The sequence below is a fragment of the Phalaenopsis equestris genome, unplaced genomic scaffold, assembly GCF_001263595.1.
Source record: "Phalaenopsis equestris unplaced genomic scaffold, ASM126359v1 Scaffold001081, whole genome shotgun sequence".
Lineage (NCBI taxonomy): Eukaryota > Viridiplantae > Streptophyta > Magnoliopsida > Asparagales > Orchidaceae > Phalaenopsis > Phalaenopsis equestris.
Window position 1 is genome coordinate 689331 of NW_018165520.1, and position 15906 is coordinate 705236.

The 15906-nt window shown below is 33.5% G+C and overlaps 1 protein-coding gene across 3 annotated transcripts in view; it reads right to left on the minus strand.

The window, feature by feature from the left end:
- The window catches only part of LOC110033037 (transmembrane and coiled-coil domain-containing protein 4-like), a 46066-nt gene that overhangs the window by 19423 nt on the left and 10737 nt on the right, over positions 1–15906 (minus strand). For all 3 annotated transcript variants that reach the window (XM_020736882.1, XM_020736883.1, XM_020736884.1), the window contains 2 exons: positions 12659–12824; positions 4237–4389 (listed from right to left, as the gene is read on the minus strand). In XM_020736882.1, the coding sequence (XP_020592541.1) occupies positions 4237–4389; positions 12659–12824 (319 nt within the window). The remainder of the gene's footprint in view (positions 1–4236; positions 4390–12658; positions 12825–15906) is intronic.

Here is a 15906-nt window from a genome sequence, read left to right on the forward strand (position 1 = left end):
TATATATATAATATAAGTCATGCACAACTATCAAATAAGAAATTATTTCACTTTTAAGACTGAACATACCTTCGATGTGCTGACACTTGCCAACATTAGGTCTGAGGGCACTAAGGGCTTGTTTGGGGCAGATTATTTAGGTGCGGCGGCGTTTCCAAAACGCTGCCTTCGTGTTTGGATCCCGCGTTCGTGTGGATTATTCCTGCCGCAGTGCGTTAACTTCTGCAAATCCTAAATAGGTATGTGACGCGGGGTGGGGACTGCGTCCGGCGTTCGGCTCGTGATATTGCCCTAGTTGCCCCTCTTCTCCCTCGCGCTCTCCCTCCCTTGATTTTTCCCTCGTAGAGGAGATCGGAGATTTTCCTTTCGATTCGTCCCCCGTAGAGGAGATCGTAGAGTTTCCTTTCGATTCGTCCCCCGTTAATCGCAAGGTATGCTTTCCCTCACCGTCAATTCGTAAGGAATGCTTCCTCTAGAGCGATCGAACGTCGGTGGCCGTAAATAGTTCTTTGTTAATCCGCGAACGTTGTTTGCGAACGTCATTTATTTGTATAGATCTGACCGTAAACCTTGTTTATTACTTGACCGAAGATTTCTATGTCATCGTCGTCTTCGTTGTTTTTGAACTCCAACAATGAGAGTGGATTTCTTTAGCATTTTTTGATTTGTTTTTTGGTATTGTTAAGCTGATCTTGGTTGTTGCGGGGTTTTCTTCGTTGGTGCGGTGCTGAATTGGGTTTGTTGTAGGTTTAAGTCATTTGTGAAGAGTGGGAATGGATAATGATCTTCACTTTGGTTTTCAATTATCCATTTTACAAGTTTTTTTTAGAGAAGGTTGGGGTTTCTGAAATTGAGTCACGAGCATTGTTCCTCACAGTATGCACAGTGCTACAAAGGCTATGTTTGGGTTTTGTTTTGAATGCATTTAAAGTGCTACAAGGTTTCTTTTGTAGTGGCATTACTGTAGTTTGCTGCACCTTCTATCTGTTGGATTTTATTGTTGTTCATTTTAACATTCATCCATTGGTAGCATTTATCTGTTCATTCATAAAATTCATGTTGGTCTAAGATATGAAGCTTCTGCGGCATTGCTTCAAAAGGTGATTTTTTTATTTATTTTTTGATATTGTTAAGCTGATCTTGGTTGTTGCGGTGCTGAATTGGGTTTGCTGTAGGTTCAAGTCATTTGTGAAGAGTGGGGATGGATAATGATCTTCACTTTGGTTTTCAATTATCCATTTTACAAGTTTTTTAAGAGAAGGTTGGGGTTTCTGAAATTGAGTCACGAGCATTGTTCCTTATAGTACGCACTTGATTTGTAATGATACTTAATAGGAAGCCATAGAGGGTTCTATGGGATCTTTGAAGTTTCTCCTTTGTCTGTTAATATGTTTTTGGATTTATGGGCTTCTTTTGGATGGATTTGATTAATATGTTTTTGACCGAACCACATATATCATTTGTGTAACTTTGGATTTTTGGGCTTCTTTCTGAACTTTCTGAACTTCTGATTTGATTAAAAGTTACATTGTCTTCAGTCTAGGGATAGAGGTGCCCCTTTTGCTTCTAAAATTATTTTTGCTTCTAAAATTATCATTTCTGTGAGCATAATTAGAGATAATTAGAACTTCATGCATATAAATTTTTCAGTTTCTGGAATTTCATAACACCATTACAATTATACTATATTTTTAGCAGGTGCATACTGTGGTTACAACAATGACACTACATAACTTTATCCGAAGACATTCCTCACGATCAGATACAGACTTTAGTATGGTTGACAATGACGAACTGAATGTCTTCGACCAAACTCCTGGAATTGTGGGTGAGAGTTCATTGCCTGAGAATGATGTAGACTCTAATGAATTTGGAGATCAGGAAGGTGAATGTTTGGCTGATATGATTGCTTTAAGGGAGTCTATCACAGATGTTATTTGTGGTTGTTGATCTACCAAGTTTTACTTTAATAAGGTTATAGGTTAATATTTATATGTATTTAATTTTGGTTACTTTTAAAATACCTTAAACCGACATTGATTCTTTTGTTATTTTCGCAGTTATACAAAAATGACTTCCAGGATATCAGGTACGGACAGAGGGATTTTGTGTTATTGTGGACTACCGTCTCTGTTGCTAACGTCACGTAAGGAGCATAGCTTTAGGAGGCAGTTCTATGGTTGTGTCAGAGGTGTTTCAGCTTGTTGCGATTTCTTCCGGTGGACAGATAGTCCCACATATTACACTGTCAGTAGTCATGCCAGCAGTCATGTGAATCTGATGTTTTCTCAGGCTGACTGTGCAGTTGAGGACCGACGTAGCCAGAGTCTTAAGTTAAATATTTTAATATTTCTTCTTGTTGTTATACTTATATTTGTACTTTTTTTAGTTCTACTGGTACTCGTTAGGATGTGAGAACTGTATGATATCTTTTAGAATATCTCTGTCATTAACGTATGTTTCTGCACTATATGTTTCTTTTCTACCAATAAGCTATTCTGAATAAGCTGCCCAAAACAGTTTTATCAGACAGGAGCAGAAATGTCATTTAACCACCAATAAGTTAGTCTGAATAAGCTGCCCCAAACAGCAAACCAGATTATTCTGATAATCTGCAGATTATCAGAATAATCTGCTTATCAGCAGATTATAAATAATTCACAGTTGCGCCAAACAGACCCTAAATGTCCTAATTTGAAGTCACGCATAGTATGGTTGCACGACCAAAATGAAAAGAGGTTAATAAAATTAGGTAGAAGATAAACCATGCATACCATCAAAATGCTTGGTTCAGATAACAAGATTACAATGAACTCGAGACATACTAAGGTCTTGATGACGGTCTAGAGAGGGGTTAATGTATGGTATGTTTCCATAGCATTTAAAGGCCCATAACTCAGACCTAGGACTTCTAGATCAGACTACAAAAAATTTAATCATTGCTCCAACTTAAGACGCGTTGTTTAAAAGAAATCAATAATTAATTTAAGAAGTATCATCAAACAAAATAACTTCATTTTCTTATTTCACAAAGCATATTTTGTTTTGTTTAACCATTTTTTACTTTAAATAGGAACTGAGGCCTTCTTGTTTTTTGACTCCTTAAAACATGCACTTGTTCTAATCCCTTAAGAGGATGCTTAGATGGGTTAAATGAGGGTTTTCCTAGAACTTTTCATCTTAGCTGGACCAAAATTAAATAGAGAAAAAGATACAAAAAAACTCACCATATATCAGAAAGTATCATGTACCCGTAATGAAATTCCATGTTCTCAGAGAAACTGAAATAAAGAGTGGTACTCTTGCATTAAGCAAGATAACAAACCACAATTTCATAATGTCATATCAATATTAGTTTTAGATTCATCAATCAGACAAAGTAGCCAAAAGAAAAAAGAGTGTAAAGTTAATAACATCCTCAAAGCTTTCAACCACTGATATCCTTTGATCCCATGATTTCCATCATGATAAAGAATTTTGATGAAAGGTTTGATATTAGCTTTGTTGCAACATAAACACTCCAAAGGTAACTGCAGTAACGTCTTATCTGTTTAGTTCAGTTCATTAACCTTCAAGACTGAATTTTTCATCTAAAAAAAACGCAAGTCTGGTAAAAGGACCATTGGCCCTTGAAAAGTGGAAAACGCTAATTTTCTAAGTGGTAGCATTTATGTAGACCAACTACCACTCCAACAAAGTCAGATCTTCTAAATATAAACTTTTGGATGTCAAAAATATGTAAGCAATCTGAAAATTAACAATAGCTAAAATCAATCTTACATGAAAGAAAGAGAGAGAGTTGATGGGGGTGAGGTGGTGGGGGGTGGTGAATTAGGAAGAAGCAAGAAGAAGAAATGTCTATAGTGTTAATGTCTTCGCATTAACATGTGTGCTTCTCTACAGTGTATATTAAACAGTACAGTGTATTCTTTTTGCGTAGTCCTAATTCAACCTCAATTATATATCATGGCAGAGTGCCTAGTGGAGCATCAATAGATAATGTTTGCCATTTTATTCCTAATCATGTGGACTTCCATTTTTTCCTGTGTCACGGAAGCAAGAAATTCATGCACTCAGCTCAAGTGCCAAGAAAGATGTGCAAGGGAAACAGAGAATAACAAATGAATATACAAGAACAAGTTCAGGGTCACCATAAGTACAAAAAATAAAAATAAAAAAATTTAAAGAAAAGAGACATAAATAACACGCATAAAGGTGGGAAACACAAGTTCACACCTCCAAACGAAGCAGCAACAGCAACTGAACCAGCAACAGATCCTGCAGCGCTAGCTACAGCAGCAAAACCACTCGCTCCAATAACAGGGACAAGAGTTCCTAATGTGGGAGCAAGAGCACCAAAGCCAGCAGCGATTGCAGGGGCAGCTAAACCTGTTGAATATGAAGCAACCAATAAGAATATTTGTTGTTATCCATTGACTATTAAAAATAGTGTCCTTAAATATTCACTCCAAAACTTCTTTTCTTGAGTCTCAAAGCAAAGCTCTCTGAAACATTAGGCAATGAGATCATTTTGAATATTATACTGTGAGAGGTTCGAGACATGGTGTACAAATAATAATGAATTGTTCAAATCATACTGCAAAAGGTTAGTGACATGGTGTACGAATAATAATGAATAGTTTAAATCACCCACTACATGCATGATAAAACCCCTATTTGTTTTCTAGTTTTTTAGAATTTATTTTTTAAAATGCAGCTCCCTATTTGGAAGGACCCAACGAATCATTAAACTATTGAGAGGCATTGATAAAAACATTAGCAGCAAATGACATAATTTTAACTGATAATTTAAGACTTAATATAGTTGTCTAACATGAAATAGTTTAAAAGTTTCATTAAATAGATAATTAATTTATTAATTAATGTTGAATAATATGATTTACAGAAAAAACATTAGCAGCTGATTAAAAAATTTTAACTAATAATCTATTGACAAAATTGCAAAAGTTCAACATTTCATTCAAAAAATAAATAATTGATTAATTAATGTTAAAAATTATGGATTTAAGAGAATGAATTATGTGGGTAAGATGATTTGAATAAGTTGCTTTTCAATCCCGAAAAAATATTTGTTTAATTGGGTGCTATAAATAAGGTAAGTCAAAAAGAATCTCCCAATTATTCCTATGTGACCAATTTAGTCACATTATAGCATGTCTCCAATTTAGTCCATCAGCTATAGAAAATTGATCCCAAACTATCCCTGAAGTAAAATTGATAAAAATGAGAAACAAAAGAAAACCCAATTTATACCCTCAACTATACAAAATTGATGATTTAGCTCATGAACCATTTAAGATCAAATAGTTGAGGGACTAAATTGAATAAATGAGATAACCTGGGAATAAATTGGCTACATATGAATAAGCAATAGACTATTTTAAGCATTTTTACCATTATGAATAACGCATATATATACTATAAAGTACAATGGTTATATTAATTATATTTCAATAATACAAAACCTATATATGTCGGTGTAAATCTAAAGTTGTCAAATTAAAATCGAGAGAGTTAGCAAGAGAATGAGGAGACAAAAATAAAAGCAAGAAAGTCAGTAGGAAGATAGAAAGAGAATCAATATGGCAATAAAGTGAGAACTAGCAATGGTATTTGCTCAAAGGGTGACATGAAAGCAATAGACGATGCCATGTGAGAGCAACAATAACTGTCTCCAATAAGCAATTTGTTTCAGTTATCACGATCTGGCCCGTGGCTTGAAATTAACCAAAACTAGTACAGAAGATCGAACGATGGAAATTATATTTTTCTTAACTTCTATAACTTACATTTTATCAAATAAAAGAGTCATCATATAAAAACAAATATTAAATAGTACAATTAAATTTACCTCATTATTGGTTATTCGCATCTTCTATACAAATTTCATCTTTTATCGCTCATCCTTTAAATCACTTAATTAAACATAACATGTTAATTTAAAATAGCAATGAGCTAACCAAATTTAATAAATACTCATGCTCATAGACTACAGTAACACAATGAAAAAAATAATAATATGCACAAAGCTTTTAATAATCAGTATAAAATATTTAAAAGTTTATGAATATGATTATTTATGATATTTCATAATATTCAAGGTGTTTTCCTAAATTAATAATATATCATTATCATTTTATCTGTACAACTGTTGCAGGAGCACCATCTAATAATTATACAAGTTAAGGTACTTTAATATTAATATCATTTTTCATTTTCGTGCACGAGTACCTTAGCATTCCCCCACTAGTATCATAAAAAAGTGATTTCGTCATAGTCAAGTATGCAAATACAAGCATACTATGAAAATCACTATTTCATAATGATCATTTCACTCTCATTTACATAGCAATTAATATACTTGTGTAACATTCCATATTTATGATAATTTAAACAATGCTAAGTAAAGATATCATTCCTACGATATGAACAAAAAATTTAATAAAATCATAAATCTTAAGTTTACAGCAATTTCAATATAACTAGTACCAATACTAGTAAATGCATTTGATTTAAAAGAAGCAAAATAGTATTACAACATAAAAACATGAGAACTCAACTCAATCACTGATGATTCACTAGTCAATCGTTCTTTTCACTTATCTTCAATGAAAATCTAAAGTCAAATGCATAAATAATTATTATTAATTTACTATATGTTAATCTTGTTATTAGAAAGCAATTTGCCTTTATTTTATCAACGATGTATCGTATAATAATAAATATTTCATTTTCATTATGCTAATTATTATCTTCATTTAATTATTTCTTTCAAACAATTTAAACTTAATAAAATATTACCAATATAAAGTTGGCCCTCCTAATTTAACTTTCTAATTAATTTATGTAATTTATACCTATTCAATTAAGCTTTAAGATTTATATAAATATACATACATTTATATTATCTAACAATCTATTATTATTAATAATTTTTTTGAATTCATTATATGAAACATTATTTCATAGATTTAATAACCAAACAAAACTTAAATAAACCAAACCCTAACCTTTTCTTTTCTGTCATCACCATTTTCTCAAACCAAAAGTGAAACTTCTACAGCGTGAATCCAAATTTAATTAAGCATTATCATTAATAATTAATAATATAATTAATACATAATCAATCTTTTAAAACCCTTAACTTTCAAAGGTTTGGTTTCCCCTACTCGCACGCAGAGATTCTTCTTACTCCGCACGCGAGATCCGCCTTCTACTTGCACGCACGAGAGCTCCTTCCTCTCTTCTTCCTTCAATCGGCAAGGGCATCACTCTTCCCTGCGTCACAATCGAGGTCGTTTAGCTAGGGCACATGCTCCCCTCTTCTCCTCGCATATGACTCACGAGAAGTCTTTCATCTTTTTCCTTTGCAATTCGCACACCAAAGCCGTTGATGCAGTCCTTCGAACCCAAGCTCGATCATATGTCGATTTGGTTCACCAGACGACGACGATCTCTCTGTTGCACGCACACGAGGTTCGTTTTCTCCCCTAGTAAACCATTCACGATCAGAGTTGGTCTCTGCTACAAATTATCTCGATCTCAGTGTGTGATAAGAAGAAGACGGAAGAATTCTCGCGTGCAAGAGAAGAGGAGAACCTATGCCTTGATTTTACGGTTATTTACATAAAAAGCAAGAATCATAAGTTGTTCAACTCCCTCAAGGAGATCAACTGAGAAGTCACGTCAGTATTGAAAAAGGTTTTGCCTTGATTTGTCTTTTTTTGCTATGCCCCAAGCATCTTACTCTTCTTGATATACTCTCCTTCCTTGATTTGTCTTTTTCAATACTGATGTAACGCATCGTTTCATCTCCTCAAGAGAGTTGAGCTATTTATGATTCCTGCTTTTTTATGTAAAAACCCATAAAATGATGTTATGTTTATGAAACTATTATTGTAAAAGGTTTTTCTATTATTATCACTTCTCAATGCAAATTGCTCTTCATACTGCTATGAATTTGTATGTCTACATGTTTATGTTTCAATTGCTTATGTAGACTCTATGCATCATGCAACTTGCCTTATAAGTAGATTTAATGTTGATGTGAATCCAAAAGAAAAAATACATTAAAATACTTGCATTTGCATGTTGAAAGATAATTTCCTCTCTTGTGGAAATTCATAGGGACACTTATACTTGCGCATTGACCATTTTTCTTTCCATCACTTCGAAAAAGTAGTAATATGCTGGAAAAGGATATTCAAAGTGAAGTATCAAATTGATACAGAAGGATTAGACAATGCCTCTGTAAAAAATGTAATAACTATTTACCTTAGAAGGTACGTTCTGATATGATATGATTCAATTCATGTCCATGCCATTGAGATTAAGCTAAATGTTCTGAATAAATTAATAGTACTTTGACTAAAAATAAACTACTTATAATAGCAATCATAACTAAAATGAAGAGTTAAATTTTATTACTTCATTGCAATTTGAATGTGATGGCTAGTATGTGTATTGCTCTCTATTTATTTCAAGTTGCCATTGTTTAGAAAAATCATTTACCCAAATGTGTGTGTGTGTGTGTGTCTAAGGCGAGAAAAGTATTTATTAAAAATGGTCACTGGACTTTGTATGGGTGTTATATGGTCACAGTTTATTTAATGTGCCCGTTACATAACTCTTGAAAGTTGTTTCAATACAGTCCGACCATAAAATTTCTTTGTAATCAGACTTACACATATATGAAAGTTTGGAGGATATATTCATCCAAATAGGTCTATACTTGTATATAGACCGAAAGCTTTCTATTCTTAATTGTAATTCAATCTAGCCTTTAATTGAAAACTTTCATTTCACTCCAACGAGGTTAAAAACTAGTGGAACATAGACAGGGACTGCAACGAGCATCTAAAGTTAAGCTAGGCTGAGTTCTGTTGATGGCCATAATCTATATTGCAATAGGATGTTGAGCTGACTAAGCAGGTTTGTGTCTTGCCAGAAGGGGGGGCCTTGCAGCAGACAACAAAAGGAATGTGTTAGGTCCATAACGAGCCCTCCTCTAGGCCACGAAGATGGAATGTGTTATGCTTGAAAGATAAACAATAAAATCTTCTGAGAAGTTTATATAAATCAATTTCGACGGAGATATCCTCCAAGTTTTCCAGTGTGTAAGAAAATTATCCTAAGGGAACTAAATTGAAAAGAATCAAAAGTAAAGAGAATAAATCAGGTATAACAACCATTATATCTATATCTATATCAATATAATTGGAATGTATCGTGCTTGAAAGTTAAGAGAATATTTATATATACAAGATGAATGTTCTTCAAAATTGTCACCTGTGAAGTACATAGGTGAAAGAAGAGATTTTGTATGCATCAAATGAGGAACGTTAATTAATAGGTATAAATATAGCAATAATTTGTGTAGAGAGATAGGAGATATTTTAGATCTTTTATTTACAAGAATCATCCTATAATCAATTTGATTTATGCAATGTTGACTATAAATAGATAAATAATAAACTTTGAATCATATTATACTTTGGATGATACCTTCAATAATCTTGTCATTAATTATTTTATAAAATGAATATAATAGATATGTTATAAATCATAAAATTTTATGTTCGTCAGTCGGTTATTAATGTCAATTTGGTAGTGGTAGATCGAGCATGCAAGGACAATTCATCCATGTCACAACCCGACTCGGGGCTTGGAATTAACCAAAACAAGAAGACTGTCTTACAGTGAGAACTAAATTTTCTATATTCGTCTATAATTTAATAGAGAAAAGATTCACTAATCAAAATAAATTAAAATACTATATTTATAATTACATCGTTATTGGTTGCCCGCATTTTTTATACATATTTTGTCTTCTATCGCTCATCTTTTAAATCACCTAATTAAACCTAAAATATTAATTTTAAAACAACAGTACACAAAACAATGTCAGTGAATATTCATACTTAAAAACCACAATAATACAAGTAAAAAGAAAACAATATTCATGTCAGTCAAACTTTTAATAAATCAACAAAAATATTTGATATCATTCAAAAAACCGTACTATACCAATAACATATCAATATCATTAAATATTAGAACCGTTTATAAATTATGTCAATTAAAACGCATAAATATGAATATTCTTTTGCATATACGTGCACGAGTATTTTAATGTTTCCTTACTAGTAACATCAAGAGAGAATTTCATCATAATCAGTCATGCACATCCACAGCCAACATAAATATATCATTCATGTATTCAATGCATTAATTCAGCATACGATATACAACATACACTAAATATATGAGAGTAAATAGTCATAACTATTCATAACAATATGACCGATAAGAAAAAAATATCTCAATCAGAATAAAGCATGTGCAAGCGTCATTCACTGCAAAATAGTTGAGAAGAAATAAATTATTACTATAAATTAAACGTAAGAGTACTCGTCTCGATATCAATTAATTTGCTATTTGTCTTGACTTCAATTCTTCTAAAATTGAAGCCTATAACATGGTATAAAATTAAATTAATCTAATATTTTAATAAACTATTAGCTTTTCATTATTTAAACGTTAAAATTTTCTTTATGTAATCACGCTTAATTTCTATTCAATATATATATATATATATATAAGTTTTAAAAACCCTTTTTAAGACTTACCTTGGTTGTGGTAAACTGCGCAACTTGGTTTCCTTCGTACAGTTGCAACGAAGATTACTCTATCTCCTCCTTCGCACGGCAACAACACACGTAACTCCGTCTCATCCTTCGCACGGCAGCAACACACGTGAGGCTCACTACCTAATGTCATCGTTGTCTCCTCTCTGCCCACAAACACGACGTCGTTGGCTAGACTTCGGCTCCCTCCCACACGAACATTCGATGTCGACGCTTCCTTTACTCATCAGCGACGTCGTCTCTTCTGTTACACTCAAACCTTCCACATAGGTGAGGTGCACCCTTCCTTTCCCCCTCTCCTCCTTTCTTTTCCTCTTCTCTTCTTCTTTTGGACTTGCATTGTCTTCCTCTTAGCATCGTTTTATGGAATGCAAGTGACATCTGAGTTCCCGACTGTTTGATTCATCTCCCTCCTTGAACTGTCTCCTTCTCGCTTCATTCATTTTGCATGCTTGATTTTTATTGTAGACTAGACAAAATCATAGTCTGGTGATGTTAAAACTCTTGTCCACCGAAGTTTGGAAGAAATTGGAAGCTCAGTTTATGGCAAAATCTCTGACGAACAAGTCACAAAAATAAAATAAAAATACTCTTGCTCAGTGAACAGAGGAAAACAATGTGGAAATAATTTTAAATTTATGTGATGCATATTTTATTTTTAATTAATTAAACACTATTTTGAGTCTTTTGATTCTCAATGCATGTAGACATTTCATTATGACTTGAAATTTTGGCATGTTATTGCTTTTGTCTTGAGGAACATTCTCTGATTTTTCTAAAGTAAGAGGAGACCTCTAGATAGAGATCCATATTTTTCAAGTTTATGTCCATTATTTGCATAAAATAATAATAATAATTAGCATGTTGCTTAGAAAATTCCAAGAAAATTTTGGAAGGTTTATTATGTCTAGAGAAACCTTTGGAAAATGTTTCATGATCCAAGTAATTAAAAATGCACCTAATTTTTACAACCCCTAAGATGCAAAAAAAATTAATTTTAAATGACTAAATATCTCTACTAAATATTTACAACCCCTAAGACGAAATATAAATATCTAAATGACTTGATTTTCAATCTCTACTGTAATTTGAAGTTCATAGAACTCCCCATAAAAATTTCAAAATATTTGGAGTTCATTTGATAATTCAAATTGATTTTCTAAGTTTAATGTCATTTTTAACACCAAAATAGTTTTTAACAATTAAAATATAACTCAAAAAAAATTATAAAAATTGGTTTTGGATGTTCTCTATGATTAGAGGAAGTTTCTAAAAATAAATTTGTAATTAAAATAAAAATTTCATATTTAAGCCTTTCCTTAATATTTAAATAATTAAAAAATGATAAAAATCACAAAAATAATAAAATTCATGGAAATGTTCTAAATTATTTCCTAAGCACTTAGGAACAATTGGAATATTCTTCATGATTTTCTAAGTGAAGATATTGAATTTTGAAGGTTAAAATAATTTTTAAAGGCAAAAATGGATTTTCACTAAAATAATCCTAACAATTCAAAGAAAAATAAAAAAAATGTGAAATTTATTTTCTGGGTTACTTGATCTCAGAGATATTTAATAAAAATATAAAACTTAATTTTTCACATTTAAAATATTTTATAATTAATAAATTCTCCATAACTTAAAATAATTCTAATAATTAAAATTGACACTCAAAAAATCATGAAATTTAGTCCCAATGATTCTCTGGTTCAAGTCTATCTTCAGTAAAAATTTCAAGGGGTTAGGCTTTACCTTGGTCAAGTTAGGGAATTTTCTTTGAAAAATCCTATTTATATAATTTTTTATCATTCAAATTGGGCAGGTCTTTAATATTTAAATCACATTAAATCTTTTAAATATTATTGATTATGTGAAATATGAAGTTTTGCGTAACACTTTGCTTTTGTAGGAGTTAAGGCTTCGCTTTGCTGTTATGTTTTTTTCCCATGAAGCCAACAGCACACCTATCAACTATAAGTGTCTTATACCTCCCGTGATGGCCAACAAGGCTCCTCCTGTCAAGGCAGCAGCACCAATGATGCCACCACGCTTCCACTTGGCCCATTTACTTTTCGCTGAATCATTTTCTTCTGACTGCTGCTGTTCTTTATTTGCAGCCATTGCTGAAACAGCAACAATTATCTCCATAGCCTCCTAAAAGAAAAAGCGATAAGATAGACCGTTACCACAAATTTCCTACTTAAACTAAGAAAACATTATTAGTGAAAACTTTAAGCCAGTATAGAATGCAGAAGCTGTATCCGTGGATACAGCACAACAAGCAAACTTTTTCCATGATCTCAAATTGCACCATCCAAAAGATGTCTATCTTTTTCAAAAAATTGACATATTAAAAATAAAATACGAGAAAAAAGTAACCATTTGAGAAAAGAAACATCAAAAGTTACGTATGAATATCTTCAGCAGCGTAAAGCAGGCAAGTAATATTGACAACTAGGGTTATCTTCAGTTTAACAAAACGAAATGAGGAAACATGGAAAATATAACCCTTGTAAGCAGTGGCAGTTGAGCATGCAAAATATAACCCTGCAGTTATATTTTCAAGCTGCGACAGAATTCTAGAAAAGATACTTTGATAGAGGCATCAAGCAGTTTATCAGTCACTGACATCCACTAGACATCATGTTAGGATAGAAATTAAAGAATTCTAGTAATACTTGGTTTTCTCATTATTTGTTTAAGGAAGTTTACGCCTTTTTAGGCAATTTGTACTTGTCCAGTAAGTGTAAAGACTACTAAGTAATAATAGTCTACAACTACAACAAAGTCTTAATCCCACTACGTAGGGTCGGCTACATGAATCCTTTTCTCCATTGTGTCCTACTTAGTGTCATATTTTCATTTAGTTCTAATAAATTAAGATCATTTTTAATACAATAAGCCAAGTCTTCCTTGGTCTACCTATGCCTTTCTTAACATAAGTCGAATCTACAACATCTACTCGGATTATCAAATGGTCAACATTTAGTGTGACCAAACCATCTAAGTAATAATAGTCTATACCATGAAAATACTATAAATAGCCCTTGGAATAACCATGTCGATCTAATTTGAATCAATCTCGTATATTTTTCTCCTTGGAGAATTTTGATCAATGTACAAGCACTTCTACGAAATGGTGTGATGCCCTTTCTATGCTAAGAGTATTAAAGTGCTCTGTAAGACAATTGATATCCTCTAAGAGATCTTAAGAGCACAGTGACACAACATGTATCCATCTTTTCCAAATTCACACGCTTCCTCTCCTCACCGTTTCTCCCTTCATTAACAGTTAAAAAGTAGTGAAATAAAAGTTTAGTGAACAATAAAGCAACTTTTTTGAGAGAAATGCTCTTTTGTTGCATGAACCACACCACCCTCTATAACTCTATAATTTGCGCTTATGAAGCGCATTAAGAATTTGATCTTCATAATCAATGTTCTAAGAAATATTAAATTAGATTAAGCATTTTGAGTTATCAAAGATAGTTATTATTTTTTTTATTACTTATACAATATTTATAGTTTTTATTTTCTTTTAGGACTCATTAGCCATCATTCAATAAGTGCAAATGTGTATTGCATGTTAAGTAATTGTGTAGATCATGTTATTCCTAAAAATAGTCCTATAAAGGTCATTTAGACCTAAAGTTGATGAACAGGACCTATTTTCTTCCCACTTTGGAACTTTTGGCCAACAAATGAAGCCCTTTTAAGAGTTTGTTTATGCACCCTCCTCCTAATATTAGTGAGTTATGTCAAACAACAGGCATCTATCTTTGCCTAATTCCAATGCCTTAACTCCGCCTAACCTTCCGTTTCCTACTCACCTTTGACGTCGGAGCGACCTAGGAGACGTTTTTGTAATCATTGCTATAATACCGCAAACTCCCACAAGTGAGGGCAGCTAGGGCCCGTCCAAATGGGTCGGTCGACCATTCCTTTACATGAATTTCCCTTCTATTGGGAGTGAGGTCCACTCCTCTTTACCCCAACTCTATAAATATATTGTTTTTATGTTTTTAAATAGTTCTTGGCTTGGATTTCTGTCAGCTGTCGGTATCCGTTTTTCCCCTTTGAGGGTTGTATCTGTGAGACTGGATGGTGCTCCGGTTGTATCACTCTCTCGAGGTGGTGTTTATCCTCCCTATTTTCTTCTGTATCTTCCCCACACTGCTCCCGCCCATCGTTTCCTAATGCAGTCACCCAAAAAAGCTGTCGACGATGTTCATCCTGCACCTTCTGCATTCCAACACCCCCACTTGTTGTCATCACTGTTCCAAAGGCCTGCCTTGCACAATACATGTTATCCTCCTTCTGAACCAGCCGCCAGCCCTCCCTCTTGCTATTTTCGACAGCTCACGGCCTTCCAACTGCCCCATATTCACTTCCATCATCGTTCCAGCCATCTCTACTCGGTGTCTAGTTGTCCCAGCCCTCCACCATTGCTGCAGCATTTGCAACACCTTCTCGTTGTTTCCTGTAGTCCAGCCGCCCCAAACAGCAAACTGCGGCTCTTTGGACTATCGTCCCTTTGCTCTTTGTTGTTGCAACAGCCGATAATTGTTGTCGTCCCTCATCCACAGTCAGGATGCCCCTTCCCTACCTTGTCTCCACCTCTCCAAGCCCTCCTAACCATCACAATCATTACCGGGGATCTGCCCTAATGTGAGTTTGCTTGTTGTGTGTGTTGTATTTTCCCTTTAAATTGTATTTTATTGTAACCGGCTATTTATTTTCAGTAATAATATTTACTTTTTATATTGGAGTTGGGGTGACCCTCGGTATTATTTGGCATTAGAGTTAGTCAAAACCTAGTCCTATCCGAGATTTTCTAGAATCCATCACACCCAAACCTATCTCCATCTAAAAATTTTTTCTTTCGCACCCTACTGTCACCCTTACACATCTCCTTCCACCTACCCACACCCAAACCTAGTTATGCCGCCAAGGAGATAATTGTTTGATGCCTCATCGAGGGAAAAGGACGCAAAGCAATTTATGAGAAATTCACAAAGAGGTGTCCAGGGAATTTCCAGGAAGGATATGTAATAAAAAGTCCGCCAACTACAATCGAGGCTTACAACCTTCTAGATGAGGGTAGCCACAACGATGACTTGCTAGATCGAATGGATAGATAAAACTCTTTCATCATTTGAATTCCAAGGATGAAGAACCTCTACCTCCAAGGTATAGCCAAAAATATTTGAGAAGTCATAATTTTGAAGGTGGATTT